The 16,511-nt window shown below is 36.0% G+C and overlaps 1 protein-coding gene across 2 annotated transcripts in view; it reads left to right on the plus strand.

Annotated features, from left to right (window-relative positions):
• SMC4 (structural maintenance of chromosomes 4) overlaps positions 1–16,511 on the plus strand; it is a 36,217-nt gene that overhangs the window by 5,963 nt on the left and 13,743 nt on the right. For both annotated transcript variants that reach the window (XM_064275660.1, XM_064275661.1), the window contains 7 exons: positions 6,359–6,523; positions 6,752–6,879; positions 7,338–7,478; positions 8,197–8,347; positions 9,962–10,126; positions 13,482–13,715; positions 15,304–15,489. In XM_064275660.1, the coding sequence (XP_064131730.1) occupies positions 6,359–6,523; positions 6,752–6,879; positions 7,338–7,478; positions 8,197–8,347; positions 9,962–10,126; positions 13,482–13,715; positions 15,304–15,489 (1,170 nt within the window). The remainder of the gene's footprint in view (positions 1–6,358; positions 6,524–6,751; positions 6,880–7,337; positions 7,479–8,196; positions 8,348–9,961; positions 10,127–13,481; positions 13,716–15,303; positions 15,490–16,511) is intronic.

Genomic DNA, 16,511 nt, shown 5'->3' on the forward strand with positions numbered 1-16,511 from the left:
GTGCCTTACTTTTCAAAAAAAAAAAAAACTTTGGCTTTATCAGACATTTTAAAATCCCTTTTTTATTTGAAACTATCTTTTTCTGGGTCCTGTTTAGAATCAGCAAGAACATAATAATAAAAGCAAAACTAGTTTGTGATACATAAATTGCTGTTAATATTCTTTAGTGTCTTGTGCTAAAAAGTGATATTAAAATAAGTTGAAAATTTTGATTTGACGTCAAAAGCTTTGTTAGGGTAACTGAGTGTTCCCAGTAACATACTTAAAAAATAGTAGTCTCTACTTCCATTTAAATTTTTATTCTTCAATTACCTAAAAAAAGAAAATACTTTTAGGTATATGTAGTATATAAGGTAAATTAATATCATTTTGGAATAATCTGTATAAATATCTTTCGTTATCAGGCACAGTACATTAGTAGTATCTCTATGACCCAAACTTATTTAAAAATAAATGTTGGAAAATGGCTGAACTTCTATATTCTGGGACTTGATTTGGTTAATTATAGATCAAAAGTTATATTCTTTTATAGTACTAAATTTGATGATGAAACTTGTCATTTTGTAGAAAACCATGCTTAGTGCTTATCTTTTATTCTCTGCTTTTTCTTTACTTTCATTCTGGGATAATGACTCAAAGTTTTATACCTTTGCAAAGACTGATCAAACTAGAGTAGACTGCATTTTAACCTTTGTAAGGATAATTTTTTTCCTTGACTGTAGCTTCCCTGTATGTGGTTCAGTAATAAAGGAAGCTAATAACTTACCAATGAAGTAAATAAGTTCTAAATTTTCCACTTTATATTAAATATATGCTTCTGAAGTACCTGGAATGTGTAAATCATTTATCTTTGTAATTACCTGTACTTTTGTTTGTGTGTGTGATCTTAACAAATCATATTGAACATTTCTCCCAAAATAATGCTGAGGTAAACTTTTCAAGTTAACAGATGAGATTCAGTTATGTTAAATTTACAGATAAGAACCTTAGGAACTCACCTGGTAGGAAGAAGACACAGGGATTGAGCTAGGGAGAACTAATGGTGCCCTGTAAGAAGTTTGAGAGAAAGTGGTGATTTGTGTTAGGTTTTTATTAAATTTTTTATCATAATAACCTTAGACTGCTATACTAGAGATTTAAATCATTTAAAGGTAAGTATGTGGGTTTTATTACCTTCTCTCCTGCTGAATAAAATTTATCTTAAAAATTAGTCTTGGTTTGGGAGGCCTAGGAACTTGGAGACAGCACCCTAAATCACCATCCAAGACGTAAGCGATTGAATAAAGTATATAAACTCTTTGGCCCATGGTAGTGATTAACAGTCTAAGTAAATTTAGTAAAAGTAAAAATTTATTTTAAGTTAAAAGCACTGAATTTTAGAAGTTCACAAGGGTTTTATTATTTCATTTCTTACAACGTCTGTATATTGGTTTGGAGCCCTGGAGGCGTAGCAGTTAAGAGCTCGGCTGCTAAGCAAAAGATTGGCACTTCAGATCCACCAACTGCTCCTTGGAAACCCTTTGGGGAGTTCTACTCTGTCCTATAGGGTCACAATGAGTTGAAACCAACTTGACAGCACGTAGCAATGACGACAACATATATTTGGTTTAGTAAGTTTTTCAAGCAAGCATATCTAGGATTTGAATTCACTTAAAATTTCATCGTTTGACCTTTCAGATGAGTACCTAATTAAACACTATGCTAAGATGCTATCATTCACCTTAGAGGCATTTCCATATGCCCTCAGAAAGTGTTAGATTATAACTGACCGTTGTATTTCCCATGTTTGTGTATTTCCTCATTTATATATACCTTATTTGGGTGCCTTTGTCTCCTTATAATAAACAAATATTGGTCCAAACAAGTAGGGTGTTTTTAGCTCTGTATAGCATTTCATCGGTAACTGTGACTTATAAACTGGGTTTAATTGGTTTTGGTGCGTTTGCTCCATTCGAGGTTAGGAGAATGATAACCATGATGATTTCATTGCAGTGCAGAGTTGTTGCATTAATGATTGTTGTTCTGGGAATGTTTTTCTAAACTCCTAAAAAGCCGCAGCTATTAGCACAACATTAGTTTTATACAAATTTCCAACTTGTGTACTTTATCTTCATATTACAAAATAAACATTAAAATTTAAAAACAAAAACCAAGATTATTGTTTAGTAAATTTTGGAGACTGGATTAGCATAGATTTGAGTTGTTACTGGAAATCCTGGTGGTGCAGTGTTTAAGAGCTCAGGCAAATAACCAAAAGGTTGGCCGTTGAAACCCACCAGGTGCTACTTGGAAACTCTGGGGCAGTTCCACTCTGCCCTGTAGGGCCGCTATGAGTTGAAATCAACTTGACCGCAGTGGGTTTGGTTTTTAGTTTTAGAATTGTTACCCAACCATCTCTTCCTTTTTTTTATTCCAGTATCCATTTCCCATATGGTAGCTTGGCGTAACATACAAACTGTTTCAGGTCTAGTTGTTCAGTCTGTAGAAATAAGTCTGTGCTATGATGTCAAAAGAAATTTTTAGCCTTATCAATAATACCTCAGTTATCCACTGGTGTCTGATTCAGCAGCCTCAACCATAAAAGACAATAGGAAGCTGCCTTTGAGCAACCAACGTAGATGTCAAGAATTCCGCCCTAATAATGGTGATGGTTACACAACATGATGAATACAGTTAATGTCACTAAATTGTATATGTGAAGACTATTGAAATGGGAAATGTTTTATTACAACCCTACTTACGATAATCTAAAAAAGAAAAAAGTTTACCCTCTAAATTATTATTCTTTCTGTTCTCATTTTACATAGATAGTAACTTTGGTGATTTGGTTTCTTGGCCTCTGGTAGCTCACAAAGAACAAATTAAACTGAAATTCATTAAGGGAAGATGTAGTGATGGCAAGAAACAGTAACTTATGCCTCGCTGAGAAATGAAAAAGATCATCAAAGTAAAATAGAGATTGAAGGCCCAAGCCATTCCGGGCCATTTAATTTTGATACAAACACCCATATTTATCTTAAGAATTTTTGAGGTTTTATTAGGAAAAAGTTCATTATGCACTGTTTGAGTTGCAGTATCATTGGCCTCTACCCACTAGATGCCAGTAGCACACCCCCTAGTTGTGACAACCAAAAATGTCTCCAAATATTGCTAAATGTCTGGGGCGGGGGTTGGGGGGTGAAGAGGAAGGAGCAAAACTGCTCCTAGTTGAATACCATTGATCTACATTTGAATATGGATAAAGGATATTTATTCATTCCTCTTTTATTTTTGAGCTGTACTCCTGTAAATTAGATAGCACAGAATGATACAACATTACAGCACTCTGGTTTGCCATCCAGCAGAGCCGTCAGTAAGTTAAGATTCAGCCCCTTGGTATTAGAAATGTCCTCATGCAGCACTTTTGTCATGTTGTGTTACTTTCAAGAACTATAGTTGACGTTTTGCACAGTTGCTGAATATTCCTGATTTGGTATGAACATAAAACGTAGAAAGTCTATAGTAAATAATAGTGGAAAAGAGTTCTTTAAAATCTTAGTATGTTATAAATTATAGAAAGCAGAGATAACAGTGCTAGCGTTTTAGAAATTTAAAACATTTTTTGTGTCATCATGCTGCAAATATGTGTAAGAGCCTTGGTAGAGAAGATGGCTTTAAATTCAGATTGATACTTTTAAATTGTTTCTGAAATGTATGGAATTTATTGTTGCCCTAAATTAAAACTACTTTTTATAATTTCACATGGGATGGATAAGTTTTCTGAAAAATAAGAAGTCCTCTAGACACAGACTGTTGGCCAACAGGTAAAATGTAAGCTGGCACAGAATGGGAAAGGACAAAGTAAATGGCTTCTGAAATGATAGCCAGCAATTGGGCAGGCAAGGAGCATTGAGAAACAGTCACACAGAAGACCCAGCTTGTCGTGGGATACCACAGCAGTCCTAATAGTCAAAGGACAGGTAAAGGCCTAAACGTTCTAATCGCCTGTTGATTCAGATACTGCTTATCTGGTAATACAGTACCTGGTAAAGAAATGAATGTGCCACATAGCGTAGTGACCCATGTAGTAGAGCAATCGCTAGAGTAAACAGTCTGAAAAATCTTGTGTTGAAGATACGTCAGCGTTGGGCTGTCTAAAACTGAATGCTGTATGGGACTTCAGACAGAACAATTTTGATTATAAACTTCCTTGTCTTTTTATTTAACTTTTCAGTTGGACAGCCTAGTTTAAATAAGAAGAAAATCGTAGCTTATGTATATCCTTCATTTTAACTGGGGAAGGAGGAACGGATAGCCAAAAACAAATACTATACTTTCCCCAAAGCTAGGCAGTCTCCTATTACCTACCTGTACCTCATCTCAAGAACTAATTTGGCCAGGGAAAGTGTGATACTTTCAGGAATATGTTTATCAGTATAAACTGTTTAACACTGAGTTCCAAGTTTTCTTTATCTAAAAAATGTATACTTATATATGCTGTCTTATGGCCATTTGACTCATGTAAGTTCACTCGGCATGGTTTTTCATTCATCTTAAAGTCAGACGTTTGTATATTCAAATTGAATTAGTTATTAGAACATTAGATTTCAGCTGTTATTATTTGTTACTTTTAGATTATAAACACTAAGACAAAAGATAAACTACAACTTCTAGGTCAGGGGTTCTCACCTCCAGCAATTTTGCTGCCTTCTCTCACCCCTACCCATGGACATATAGCAGTATCCAGAGACATTTCTGATGGTCACAAGTAGTAGGTGTGCTACCGGCATCTATGGTATGAGTCCCAGTACGGCGCTCCCCAACAGAATATCCAGCCTGAAATGTCAATAGTGCCACTGTTAATAAATCCTGCTCTAGATAAAAACTTCAATGAAGATTTTTGGCTTCTTTGTTGACTGCAATTCATCCTGTTGTGATCCAAAACTTTGGACATTGTTGCAGGCTTAGACTCCAATCTGAAATTTATATTATTGCTGCAGACATTTGGGAGGAGCTGACAGTTGAAATCAGAGTAAGATACTTTACGTAAATACTTTTTTTGATCCATGTGTAATATACTGAAGAAAAGCCTAAAAAAACAGGTTTTTGAATAACACTTTATTTTTGTTAATCACATGCTGATGGAGCGTCAAAGTACAGAAAAGTAATGATGTATTAAAATTTTAATTATGCCCTTGAACAAATATATTTTTTAAATGAGTCTTTTTATCTTGTCCTATTTTTTTAAACTTTCTATACTTATATTGAGTCTTTTGATAAATATGACACTATGATTAGCAAATTTTTAAGATTTAATGATACAGAAAGGGCTAAAATATTTAAATTGAAGGAGTACTGTGCCTTTTAATGTGCATATTTATTTTCTTGACTTTCTTCATCTTTGCTGTTTTGCTGAAAATATGAGTATGTGTTTTTTCTACTTGTCTGCCTTCTATTTTTTTTTTAAGCAGGGAAGTAGTGTTCAGGAGTAGATTTTGCCTAAGCTTGTTCAGACAGTTTCTCTCCACCACCAAACTAAATGGCTGCCTGGAAGCCCTTAAGGTTACTCATTGTGGGTATTTTTTTGTCCATACCTGTATGAACTTTATAATTAAGCTGCATGTAGACAAATAGGCTAATCTAAGGTTTTAATTACAGTTCGAAGTTGTTAATGATTGCAGCAAAAATGTTCCAATGTCTTATGTACTAGTGCCGTTAGTTTTCTCTACTCAAGGCGGTCAGTGACGTTTCTTCTATTATTATTGAGAGAAATAGACCATTTTCCTTTCTACTTTAGGCCCCTATTTTTAGAAAGTTAGGGCATTAAGCTTGAGACACCCTTATGAAGCCCAGCACTTCTTGAGGAACTCATAACAGCAGATTTACAGAGAAAATTAAGTAAATACTAACCACCTTGGGACAGGGTACCTATAGTTTAACTGTGAAAGGGTCTTTTTGAAAATTATTTTAGAACAAGCTTGAATTAGGTTAGATAGTAGTTGATAATGTTGCCACAATAACTGAATCATAGATAATATGAATATCTTACTGAATTTTGCTTAATAGAAAAGTGCTTATGAAATAGCATTCTAGGTGAGGAATTTTTGTTTGGAATTGTGTATGTGTGGTGTATATCATGATTTTAAGGGAGTGGAAATACACATTTCTTACCCCTTGTGTAAAATTAGAGCTCATTAAGGAGAGTATCAGTGGAGGGAATGCTTTGATTTGTATATTATTCAGTCTCTTTAAAGCTACTTGGTACACATCGTTTAGTTCATTACTATTGGGTTTGTTAATTGACTACTCCCAAATTCATGTAAGTTCAATTTGGCCAAACATAAACAATGAGTGTATGAAATACAATTTTTTTTTTAAGGGTGAAGTTGAACAAATCGCCATGATGAAACCAAAAGGCCAAACTGAACACGATGAGGGTATGCTTGAATATTTAGAAGATATAATTGGTTGTGGACGGCTAAATGAACCTATTAAAGTCCTTTGTCGGAGAGTTGAAATATTAAATGAACACAGAGGAGAGAAGGTGAATGTTCTGTAGGTTTTTGTTGAAAATCCAAATGTTTAGTTTATGAATCACAGACTTAACTGAGTCAGATATCCAGGCTTTAATAGGTGGTAGGAATTACTGGAGAAATATTTGCTATTTTAACTTAAATTTTATGTTTTTCTTGTTGGCAACATTAATGTTGAACATTCTCCTTGTTAGTATAGTTTGTTTTTATTTAATGTTGGAATATTTTAATTCTTGTAGTTAAACAGAGTTAAGATGGTAGAAAAGGAAAAGGATGCCTTAGAAGGAGAGAAAAACATAGCTGTCGAATTTCTTACCTTAGAAAATGAAATATTCAGGAAGAAGAGTCACGTTTGTCAGTATTACATGTAAGTACCTGAATTTATCAATTTTTTTTTTTTTTTTGTCTTTGACTCTTTGCTATATTAAAAAAAATGAAAACTGTTGCGGAAAATATTCCAAGAATTGTTTTTTGTGATGAATTCATTGAATTGGGGTTCTTTCCCATAGCACTGAGATTGGCTTTTTAGTCTCCTCCTTGAAGTTGGAAGGTGGTTCACAAGTGCTCATTACTATACTTAATAGCTTTACATGTACTTTTTTTATTATTATTTCATATACTAGCAGATCTGATTTTGTTTACACTGAATCTATCTTGCTCCTAATTTTATCCTTGTATCTGGATTTTTTTCCCCTCAGTGGCCCTAGGTAACTGTAAATTGACTAATAAGAATACTGTAGAAACAGCTGATTTTACTAAAATAGTTATACAATTTTAGAAATGATGTTTTGGGATCTCCCGTTTTCTTTTTTTTCCCTCTTCTAGTTATGATCTGCAGAAAAGAATTACTGAAATGCAAACTCAAAAGGAAAAAATTCATGAAGATACCAAAGAAATTAATGAGAAGAGCAATATACTGTCCAATGAAATGAAAACTAAAAATAAAGCTGTAAAAGATGCAGAGAAGTAATCATTCTTTTTGAAAATACTAAAAGTATTTAAATCAGTGAATTTGTTTAGTGTGTGTCTGTATATAAACTTATTGCCAGGGTATTATGAGTGTAAAACATTTCCCAGCATATAAAATGGTCTCCTTTTACCCCTCCTCCCCCCCTGCCGCCCCCCCCCGCCAAAAACCTTTAAATTGCCCAGCATCCAGTTCATCCTCATCATGGATTGAATGCCAAACTTTGAAGTCACAAAATAATGGAGGATGCTACCCCCTAGTGACAAAACAAAAAACATGCCTGCAGAAATAAGCATGTGACCTGATAGGTTAGTCCTTTTAAGAAAAAACAGTCCACAAATTTGAATCAGCGGTAGAATTTTAAGTTTATTGTGTAGGGACTCTGTGCCAGTATTCAATGACATCAGTATCTCTTGTCTGTGATTTTCTTTTTTATTCTTTAATAATAAAGTTTTTATAGACATAGTTATTGGAAAATACAGTATTTCCCATCCAGTTTGAAAGGGCAAAACAACTTTCAATCACAAGATTTAATGGCTTCCTTGAATATTGCGGTGGGGGGTGGGAGGGTAACAGAGGATCCTCTTAGAATACGCAGAGTTTTAGGATCCTTCTTTGGAAACATTTATAAAAGAAGTGTCCCCAGGCAGAATATATAACATGGCTTTAAAATATCTGAATATCCAAAATACTGGCATAATTTTCTTGCTTTACTAGGAAACTGAACAAAGTTACAAAATTTATTGAGGAGAACAAAGAAAAATTTACCCAGCTAGATTTGGAAGACGTTCACGTTCGGGAAAAGTTAAAACATGTTACGAGTAAGGCGAAGAAACTGGAGAAGCAACTGCAGAAAGATAAAGAGAAGGTAGGTGTCGGGAAAGATCAGAACTGTGTGTCTGAGTATCATCTGGTTTTCATTATTTTTCATGGATATATTAACTTTTTAATTAAGAGGATGTTAGGTTCTGAATGTTAATGAGTATTTTAAGGTTTATCTCTGACCCTGATTTTTCTCCCCAGGGGAAAACCTTACATTTATTATACTATGAGTTTTAGAGCTTAAAGTACTATAATCTATGTTGTTGCCAAAACATTTATTACATCAGCAATTCTATTTTGATGATAAACAATACGATTTTCCTTGAGTAGTGTTTTAAAAAGATACTTTTTATTGGATATCGTAGGCTTTTAAAAAAGTTACCTGCCTCCTAAGAGGATCAGAGCAGGAGCTCCCCCTTCAGAGGGGAGGAGGAAGATCATAATTTAAAAGTAAGAGAGTGATTAGCTGTTTTAAATGTAAAAAAGATGAAGTTTGAACTAAATTGTTGTGAACACCTAACTTGCTAGGCCTGACTAATCAATTAGTTTGGGATTTCTCAAACTATATTCTTTATAGGTCTGTCGGTAGATATTACTGTATATAACACCTATAGCCAAATAGGAGTCCCTGGTATGGTACAAACAGCTAACGCTCTGGGTTGCTAACCAAAAGGTTAGAAGTCCGAGTCTGCCCAGAGACACCTCAGAAGAATTAACAATCTGTTTCTGAAAAAATCAGCCACTGTGAACCCTGTGGAGCACAGTTTCTACCTGAACACACATGAAGTTACCATGAGTGAGGGTCAACCTGATGGCAACTGTTTTTATGGCCAAATAAGTTTCAGAAAAGCTTTATACTATATTATTACACAGTAATTACAGTATAGGCTCTGCTTTACCTTCTCACCATTTTCCAAATGTATTTGTTTACAGAAAAATTTCTGCAGGGTACATCTAACAAATCTTATGTGAATCAGTGTTTGAAGAACACCATTTTGGGAAATGTGGAACTCCTCTGGTACTAGATAATCAGGATAAACAAAATAACCTAAGAATTTGAGGGAAAAAAACCCAAAATGAACAGACTAAGTCAAGTAACACTGTTTTAAGGACATTAGTTTTTAGGTATAAAAGTAGATAGGTGATAAATGAGTATTACCAGAAGGTATTAATGGAATAAAATACTGGTCCTACCTGATGACTCTGAGAGGGTAAAATCTTGAAAGATCTTAGGATCTGAGGGAGATTTGTGGCTATGAAAGCAATTCATGGTAAGTTGTAATGTATCACGAAGGACTAGTTTAGGAAATTCCATGTATTTAGGTCTGTGACCATTAAGTCAGGTGTATCTATAGCTAAAGAAGCCTGAAATTGGGAGGGTAAGAAAAAAGACCTACAGTCCTGCCAGGGAGAACTCTGTTTCATTAGGAATCAAGAGTTCGTAGAATTAGCTTTGCCGTTAGATTGAGAGCACGTAGGAATTCCAGTGAATGGTTAGGAAAGCACTTGTTAAAGCCAGTTGGGTCAAATTTAATTACAGTGACAACACCCAGCACCTAGAGGATCCTGAGAGACGCTTTCAGATAAGTCAGATAGTAATTGTATTGGGTATCCCAAAGGTATATGCTTTTATAACTTTTAATTTGTTTTATAATCTTAGGTTGAAGAATATAAAAGTATACCTGCCAAGAGTGAGAGTATAATAACTGAGGCAACATCTAGAAACAATGTCCTTGAGAAGGAAAAAGAGAAAGAAGAGAAAAAATTAAGGGAAGTTATGGATAGCCTTAAACGGGAAACACAAGGGCTCCAGAAAGAAAAAGAGGTAAGGCTCATTATCGGTGTTTATTTTAGTAGGTACATTGCTTTTTAGCTGGGGAATGTTTTTGCAGTGATACTAAAAAAGAAGAAAAAACTTGAACTTTTAACATCTAGCATTCCCAGAAATGATCAGCCTAGACTCTTTCCCTTACTGATTTTTCAGCTTTCCCAATTTAAAAAGAAGTAACCGAATAATTTATAGTGTTAGCAGAAAATGTGACATCTAGCCCTGTGATTGCCAGATACTTTGATCAGCACACATACCGATCTTCATTAAGGCTGCTCAACATTAACAAATTTTCTTCTCATTTTCTCCTCAGTTATTTTCTTGGTAATTGATGTGTTACTCCTTCATAAAACTGGGGGTACACTAAGCCCAGATAGACGTCTCTTCTTTTTTTCTGTATAAAACAGAGATTTAAATGGGTAATGGTGATTGAATTGGTTATCTAAAAGATTGAAGAATTTGATAGATTGTTTTAGAATGTGAGTGTATTCTACTGTCAGACAACAGACCTTCATTAGGATGCCCGTGTGAGAAAGTGGCAGTGGGTAACGGGTTTTAACATTGGCTCATCTGGTGTGTATTACGTACTCCCCTGTGCCAGCACCCTTTGTACTGACAGAGCAAGTTGTCAAATCTAAGTGTCCTCATTCCTCAGTGCAGTGTAATGGCCGACGTCCCGGCTGCTCAGGGGCGTCTTCACTGTGAGCGGCCACCACCCGTTGGTCAGTTGGTTGTACTGTGGCCCTTTACGTGATGCTGTAGGTTATGCCACCAGTGTTTCAAATACCAGCAGTTTCACCAATGGTAGACAGGTCTCAGTGGAACTTTCAGGCCAAGACAAACTAGGAAGAAAGGCCTGGCAATCTCCTGAAAAGTAGCCGATGAAAACCCTAAGACTCACAACAGAATGTTTTCTGATAACAGTGCTGGAAAATGAGCCTCGGGGTTGGAATACAGCCAGAATACAAAACAGCAGCAGCAACACTGAAAATAGTCAATTAGTGTTCCTTATAATTTCTGCAACACTCATCAAATAGTGTCTAGTGGGGAGCGGTACCTTGCCTTGAATATAAAATTCGTAATGATTTTCAATACAAATATACTTGAAACTTTTTGCTGAATAGTGTTTATACCTTAACATTTCAGGTAAGGTAATGTGGAAAGAGCACAGAATCGAGAGTTTAGACCCAAGATTTTGTTCTTTCAATCTTTTTTTTTTTTTTTAATTGTGGTGAAAATATATGCAACGGAACAGTCACTGATTCTCCAGTTTCTAACTGTAACTCAGTAACACTGACGACATCTTTCGTGTGGTGCAACCATTATTGCTATCCTTTTCCAGATGATTTCACCAACAATGGAAACTCAGTGCTCCCTAAGCAAAAACCCTCCCTTTCCCCCTCCCTGGTACCCACAGATATTCTTTGGTGTCTATATATTTGCTTATCTCGTATAAATGACATCATGTGGTATTTGTGCTTTTGTGACTGACCCCTTTTGCTCAGCCTTACGTTTTCAGGGTTCATCCATGTTGTGGTACATGCCTCAGAACTTTGTTTCTCTTTGTGGCTCAGTAATTTTCTAACGTATGTATATACCATATTTTGTTCATCTGTTGATGGACATTTCAGCTGTGCCACCTTTTGGCTGTTGTAAAAAGCGCCGCAGTGAACGTTGATGTACGTTTGCGTTCCTGTTTCCCCTTGTGGGTATATTCCTAGGACTGGAATGACCGGTCATGTGGTAGTACTATGTTTGACTTTTTAAAAAGCCACCACACTTACCCACAGTGCCTGCACTATTTACATTCCTACCAGTAATGAATGAGAAGTTCTGGTTTCTTCACAACTTGGCCAACAGCTATTGTTTTCCCTTTTTTTTTTTTTTCAATCATTGCTATTCTGATGGGGGCGAGGTGGTATCTCATTGTGGTTATTTGTATCTCCCTTGGGAGCCCTGGTGCTGCAGTGGTTAAGAGCCACTCCTCAGAAACCCAGTGGGGCAGTTCTGCCATGTCCTGTAGGGTCACCATGAGTCGGAATCAACTCAATAGCAACAGGTTTTTTTTTTGTTTTTTTTTTTTAATGGCTAATTATGATGAGCATCTTCTCATATGCTTATTGGCCATTCAGATATCCTCTTTGGTGAAATGTCTACTCAAGTCGTCTGCTCTTCTTTTTTGATTGGTTTTGTCTTTATTGTTAAGTTATAGAAGTTTTTTAATATATTTTGGCAATCAGGCACCCTTATCAGATATATGGAAACCCTGGTGGCATGGTTAAGAGCTATGGCTGCTAACCAAAAGGTCAGCAGTTTGAATCCACCAGGCACGCCTTGGAAACCCTACGAGGCAGTTCTGCTCTGTCCTATAGGGTCGCTATGAGTCAGAATCGACTAGACGGCAACGGGTTTGGTTTGGATCAGATACATGGTTCCTGAAGATTTCTTCACAACCTCTTAAGTTGCCCTTCACTTAGTTGATAACATCCTTAGATGAACAAAAATATTTAATTTTTATTAGCTCCCATTTATTTTGTCTTTTGCTTCTCATGTTTTTATTGCCATATTTGATAACCCATCATTAAAAACTAGACGCTGCAGCCACCCCTATGTAGTTTATCCTAAGAATTTTATGGTTTTAGTTTTCACATTTAGGTCCTTGATCCATTTTTGAATTGGTTTTTGTGTATGATTTGAGGCATGGATTCTGATTCAAACTTGCACATGTGGAAATCCAGTTTTCCCACCACCGTTAACAGTTCCTTTTTGTTGTTTGTTTTAATCTCTAAAATGAGCATACTCATATCTACCTCACAGAGCTATAGCAAAATCAATTGGAAAAAGAGTGTTAAATTATAAAAGTGTTACAGAATTCCAATTTTAACTTTAGTTTTAAAAAACCAAACCCCTTGCCATCGTCATTTCTGACTGATAGCAACCCTATAGGACAGGGTAGAACTGCCCCACTGGATTTTCAAAGCAGTAATGTTTATGGAAGCAGACTGCCACATCTTTCTCCCGTGGAGTGACTGGTGGATTCAAACCACTGACTTCTTTGAGCCAAGGCTTAACCACTGCATCACCAGGGCTCCTTAACTTTATTTAGTTTAACTGTTTTAAATTTAAAGATGCATATATGTATGCCGTTTATAATACTTAAATCTGTGAGATTATTTACAGTGCACATTGACGAGGCAAAAATTATTAGTCCATTCCACTTGTAAGAGTTATTTATATTATACTTGTATAATCTCCTTTGTTAAGTTGAATTGAAAATATACAGTTTCCATTCCAGTTTAGGTTTAAAAATACATGTGTTTCGAATTTAATTGAATCTATCATATTTTAACAGAGTCGAGAGAAAGAACTTATGGGTTTCAGTAAATCAGTAAACGAAGCACGTTCAAAGATGGACGTAGCCCAGTCAGAACTCGACATCTACCTCAGTCGGCATAACACGGCAGCATCTCAGCTGAGGAAGGCCCAGGAAGCTCTAACAGCAGCTTCTGAGACTCTCAAAGAAAGGAAAGCTGCAATTGGAGATATAGAAGCAAAACTCCCTCATACTGAACGAGAGTTAAAAGAGGTAAATAATACATTTCTGAGGGTCATCTGAACATTGTTAATCCACCTTAGTTTATGTATGTACTACACACGTTTGGTTTTTTTCATTCAGTGTAATCTTTCCAAAAGAACGGGGTTGACATTACAGCATTACTTCTGATACGAATTGAGACTATCAGAAGACTAATTATATTCTCCCCAGAAGCATCAAACAGAAAATAACACCACCACCCCCACCCCTCCCATGGAAATAATTTAAATGAAAGGAAGTTTGTGTGTCTCTAAATCTAAGAGTAGGCAACTTATGCAAGGGTAAATGAAAAAAATATATAGAAACAAATACGTAAACAGCTATCTTATTTTTTTTCTGTTTTAAAATTTATGAATATCATTTCTTCCCTATTGGAATTCCAGTGTTATAAATTAATCAAGGTGTATCTAGCTTTTTTTTGTCTAGCTTAGCTCATCATCTTGCTTCCCCCTTCTTGAGTGAATTAGCTGTCTAAGGAATTTCATAAACTTTAACATCATCTCCAAACCCTCTTTTAGGAATGATGAAATGGCAGAAGAAAATGCTCTTTGAAAAGACGTTGTACTAAGAATAAAAGTTTTTTTCATTTTGGTGAATGCACACTAGTCTAAGGAATTTCTTGTAGAATTTAAATGTAAACTTAAGCTAACATCCAGTGAATACCTTCCTTGGTGATTCAGTTTATTTTTGGGTGCCTTATATCTGTAACTTGAACTTTTACTTTATGCCAGTGATGGGTAATGGTAGTTATGATTTAAAGCCATGAGTCAAGACGCTACCCACCCTATTGCTGTTGAGTCAATTCCAACTCATAGCCACCCTGGAAGACAGAGCAGAACTGCCCCACAGGGTTTCCAGGGGGCAGCTGGTGGATTCACACTGCTGACCTTTTGGTTAGAAGCCAGTTTTCTTAACCTCTGTGCCACCAGAGCTCCCAAGACAATGCCAGCTGGAAAAATAGTTACTGCTAAGTTGGAACTTGAAAAAATGAGTTTGGATTTGTGTGAGTTTGTTCCCCTCATGTTGGCAACCAGACGCTTTTGTCCAACAGTAGGACTGACTATAAAAGCATCTTCCTCCCCTTTTTACTTATTTCCAGAACTGCGGGTGGTTTTTTTTTTTTTTTTTTTCCTTTGATTCACAAGAAATCGAGCACATCATAACTATGGTCCTGACCAGTCTGTCACACCTGGGTGCCATACTGGCTCTGTTTTGGATTAAGGCAGAATTTAAGAATTAGAACATACTTTTGCATAATTATAAGGTGCCAGATTGGGGTTTCCACAGTCCTAGGTCTAGTTTTTCTATCAAAATGGACTGCCACTGTAATCATAATTGTATTTGTGATTATTTATTATATTACTGTTGACCCAAATTGTGTCATCTTAAAAATAAGAGACCCATCCACATCTTTCAAAACCAAACCAGCAGTTTGCAGTATGGCTGCTGAGTTCCAAATCAAGTGTTTGTGTTGGTCTTTTTGTTATTACTGAGGTTTTGAGTGCAATTCCATGCTATAATTAGCCATGTTTAAGATCTAATGCTTCTGGGATTCATTTTCTTTACTTTTCACTTTTAGAAAGAAAAAGAACTTCAGAAACTTACACAAGAAGAAATAAACTTAAAAAGTTTGGTTCATGATCTTTTCCAAAAAGTTGAAGAAGCAAAGAGCTCCTTAGCAACAAATCGAAGTCGGGGGAAAGTCCTTGATGCAATAATTCAAGAAAAAAAATCAGGCAGGATTCCAGGAATATACGGACGATTGGTAAAATTTATTTGGGAATAATTTGACATTTTTCTTAAGAAAGACATTGTGAGTTATTTCCTTACCTTGACATAAAGAATTGTATATTGAGTGTCACAGTACCCAAAATAACGTTCCTTTCCATTTTTCTTAAGGAACACTGATTTTAAAACATTTTGGTCTTACACCTGCTCAGGCATGATGAAATTCTTTGTGGTATTGATTCTCTTGTGCTAAAAATAAATCTTTCTTAGTTTGGGGTGATTACATTTTATACATACGGTGCTGAAATAACTAGTAGTGATAAATAAATTTAATTAACAAGACTCCTTTATCCTTTAAAAAAAAATAGGTATTTGATAAATTATATGCTGGATTTTGTACCATTATACAGAAGGTATGACCAGGATTTAAGGAAATCAACAAAGAGTAATATAGACCCTCTGGGCTAGTGATTAGTGAGCCCTGGTGGCACAGTGGTTAAAGTGTTCACCTGCTAACCCAAGGGCCGGCAGTTCTAACCTCCCAGCTGCTCTACAGAATAAAGTTGTGGCAGTCTGCTCCTATTGAGGTGACAGCCTTGGAAACCCTATGGGGCAGTTCTACTGTGTCCTGTAGGGTTGCTGTGAGTTGGAATTGACTTGATGGTATACGACAACAGGCTAGCAATTGTGGGACCACTGACCACTTCTAAGCCTAAAGCGGGAAGGAAGCTGTAGCTACAGCTAGAGAGGGGCCAGGAGGAATCCAGGAAAATAAATATTTTGACCCCATACATCTCCAGGCCTCTCTAGCTAGTACCTCACATTGGCTGAAGCTTGAGAGCCGGGGAGAGTCCTTTGGTACACACCCTAAGAGCTTCCTGGAGAGGGCAGCAGAGGAAAGAGTAGATCTAGAAGGGCAAGTGAAAAATTCCCAAACAGTTGCTTCCAGGTCTACACATCAAGTGACTTCCACCTGATTTTCTTAAAGATACACGATTTGATCCTATTCATTTGCTGTCAAAGAGGAGAGCCAGTTGGGGAATGCTGATAGAAAAGCAG

This window comes from Loxodonta africana, chromosome 23 (genome assembly GCF_030014295.1).
Source record: "Loxodonta africana isolate mLoxAfr1 chromosome 23, mLoxAfr1.hap2, whole genome shotgun sequence".
In the NCBI taxonomy this organism is placed as follows: domain Eukaryota; kingdom Metazoa; phylum Chordata; class Mammalia; order Proboscidea; family Elephantidae; genus Loxodonta; species Loxodonta africana.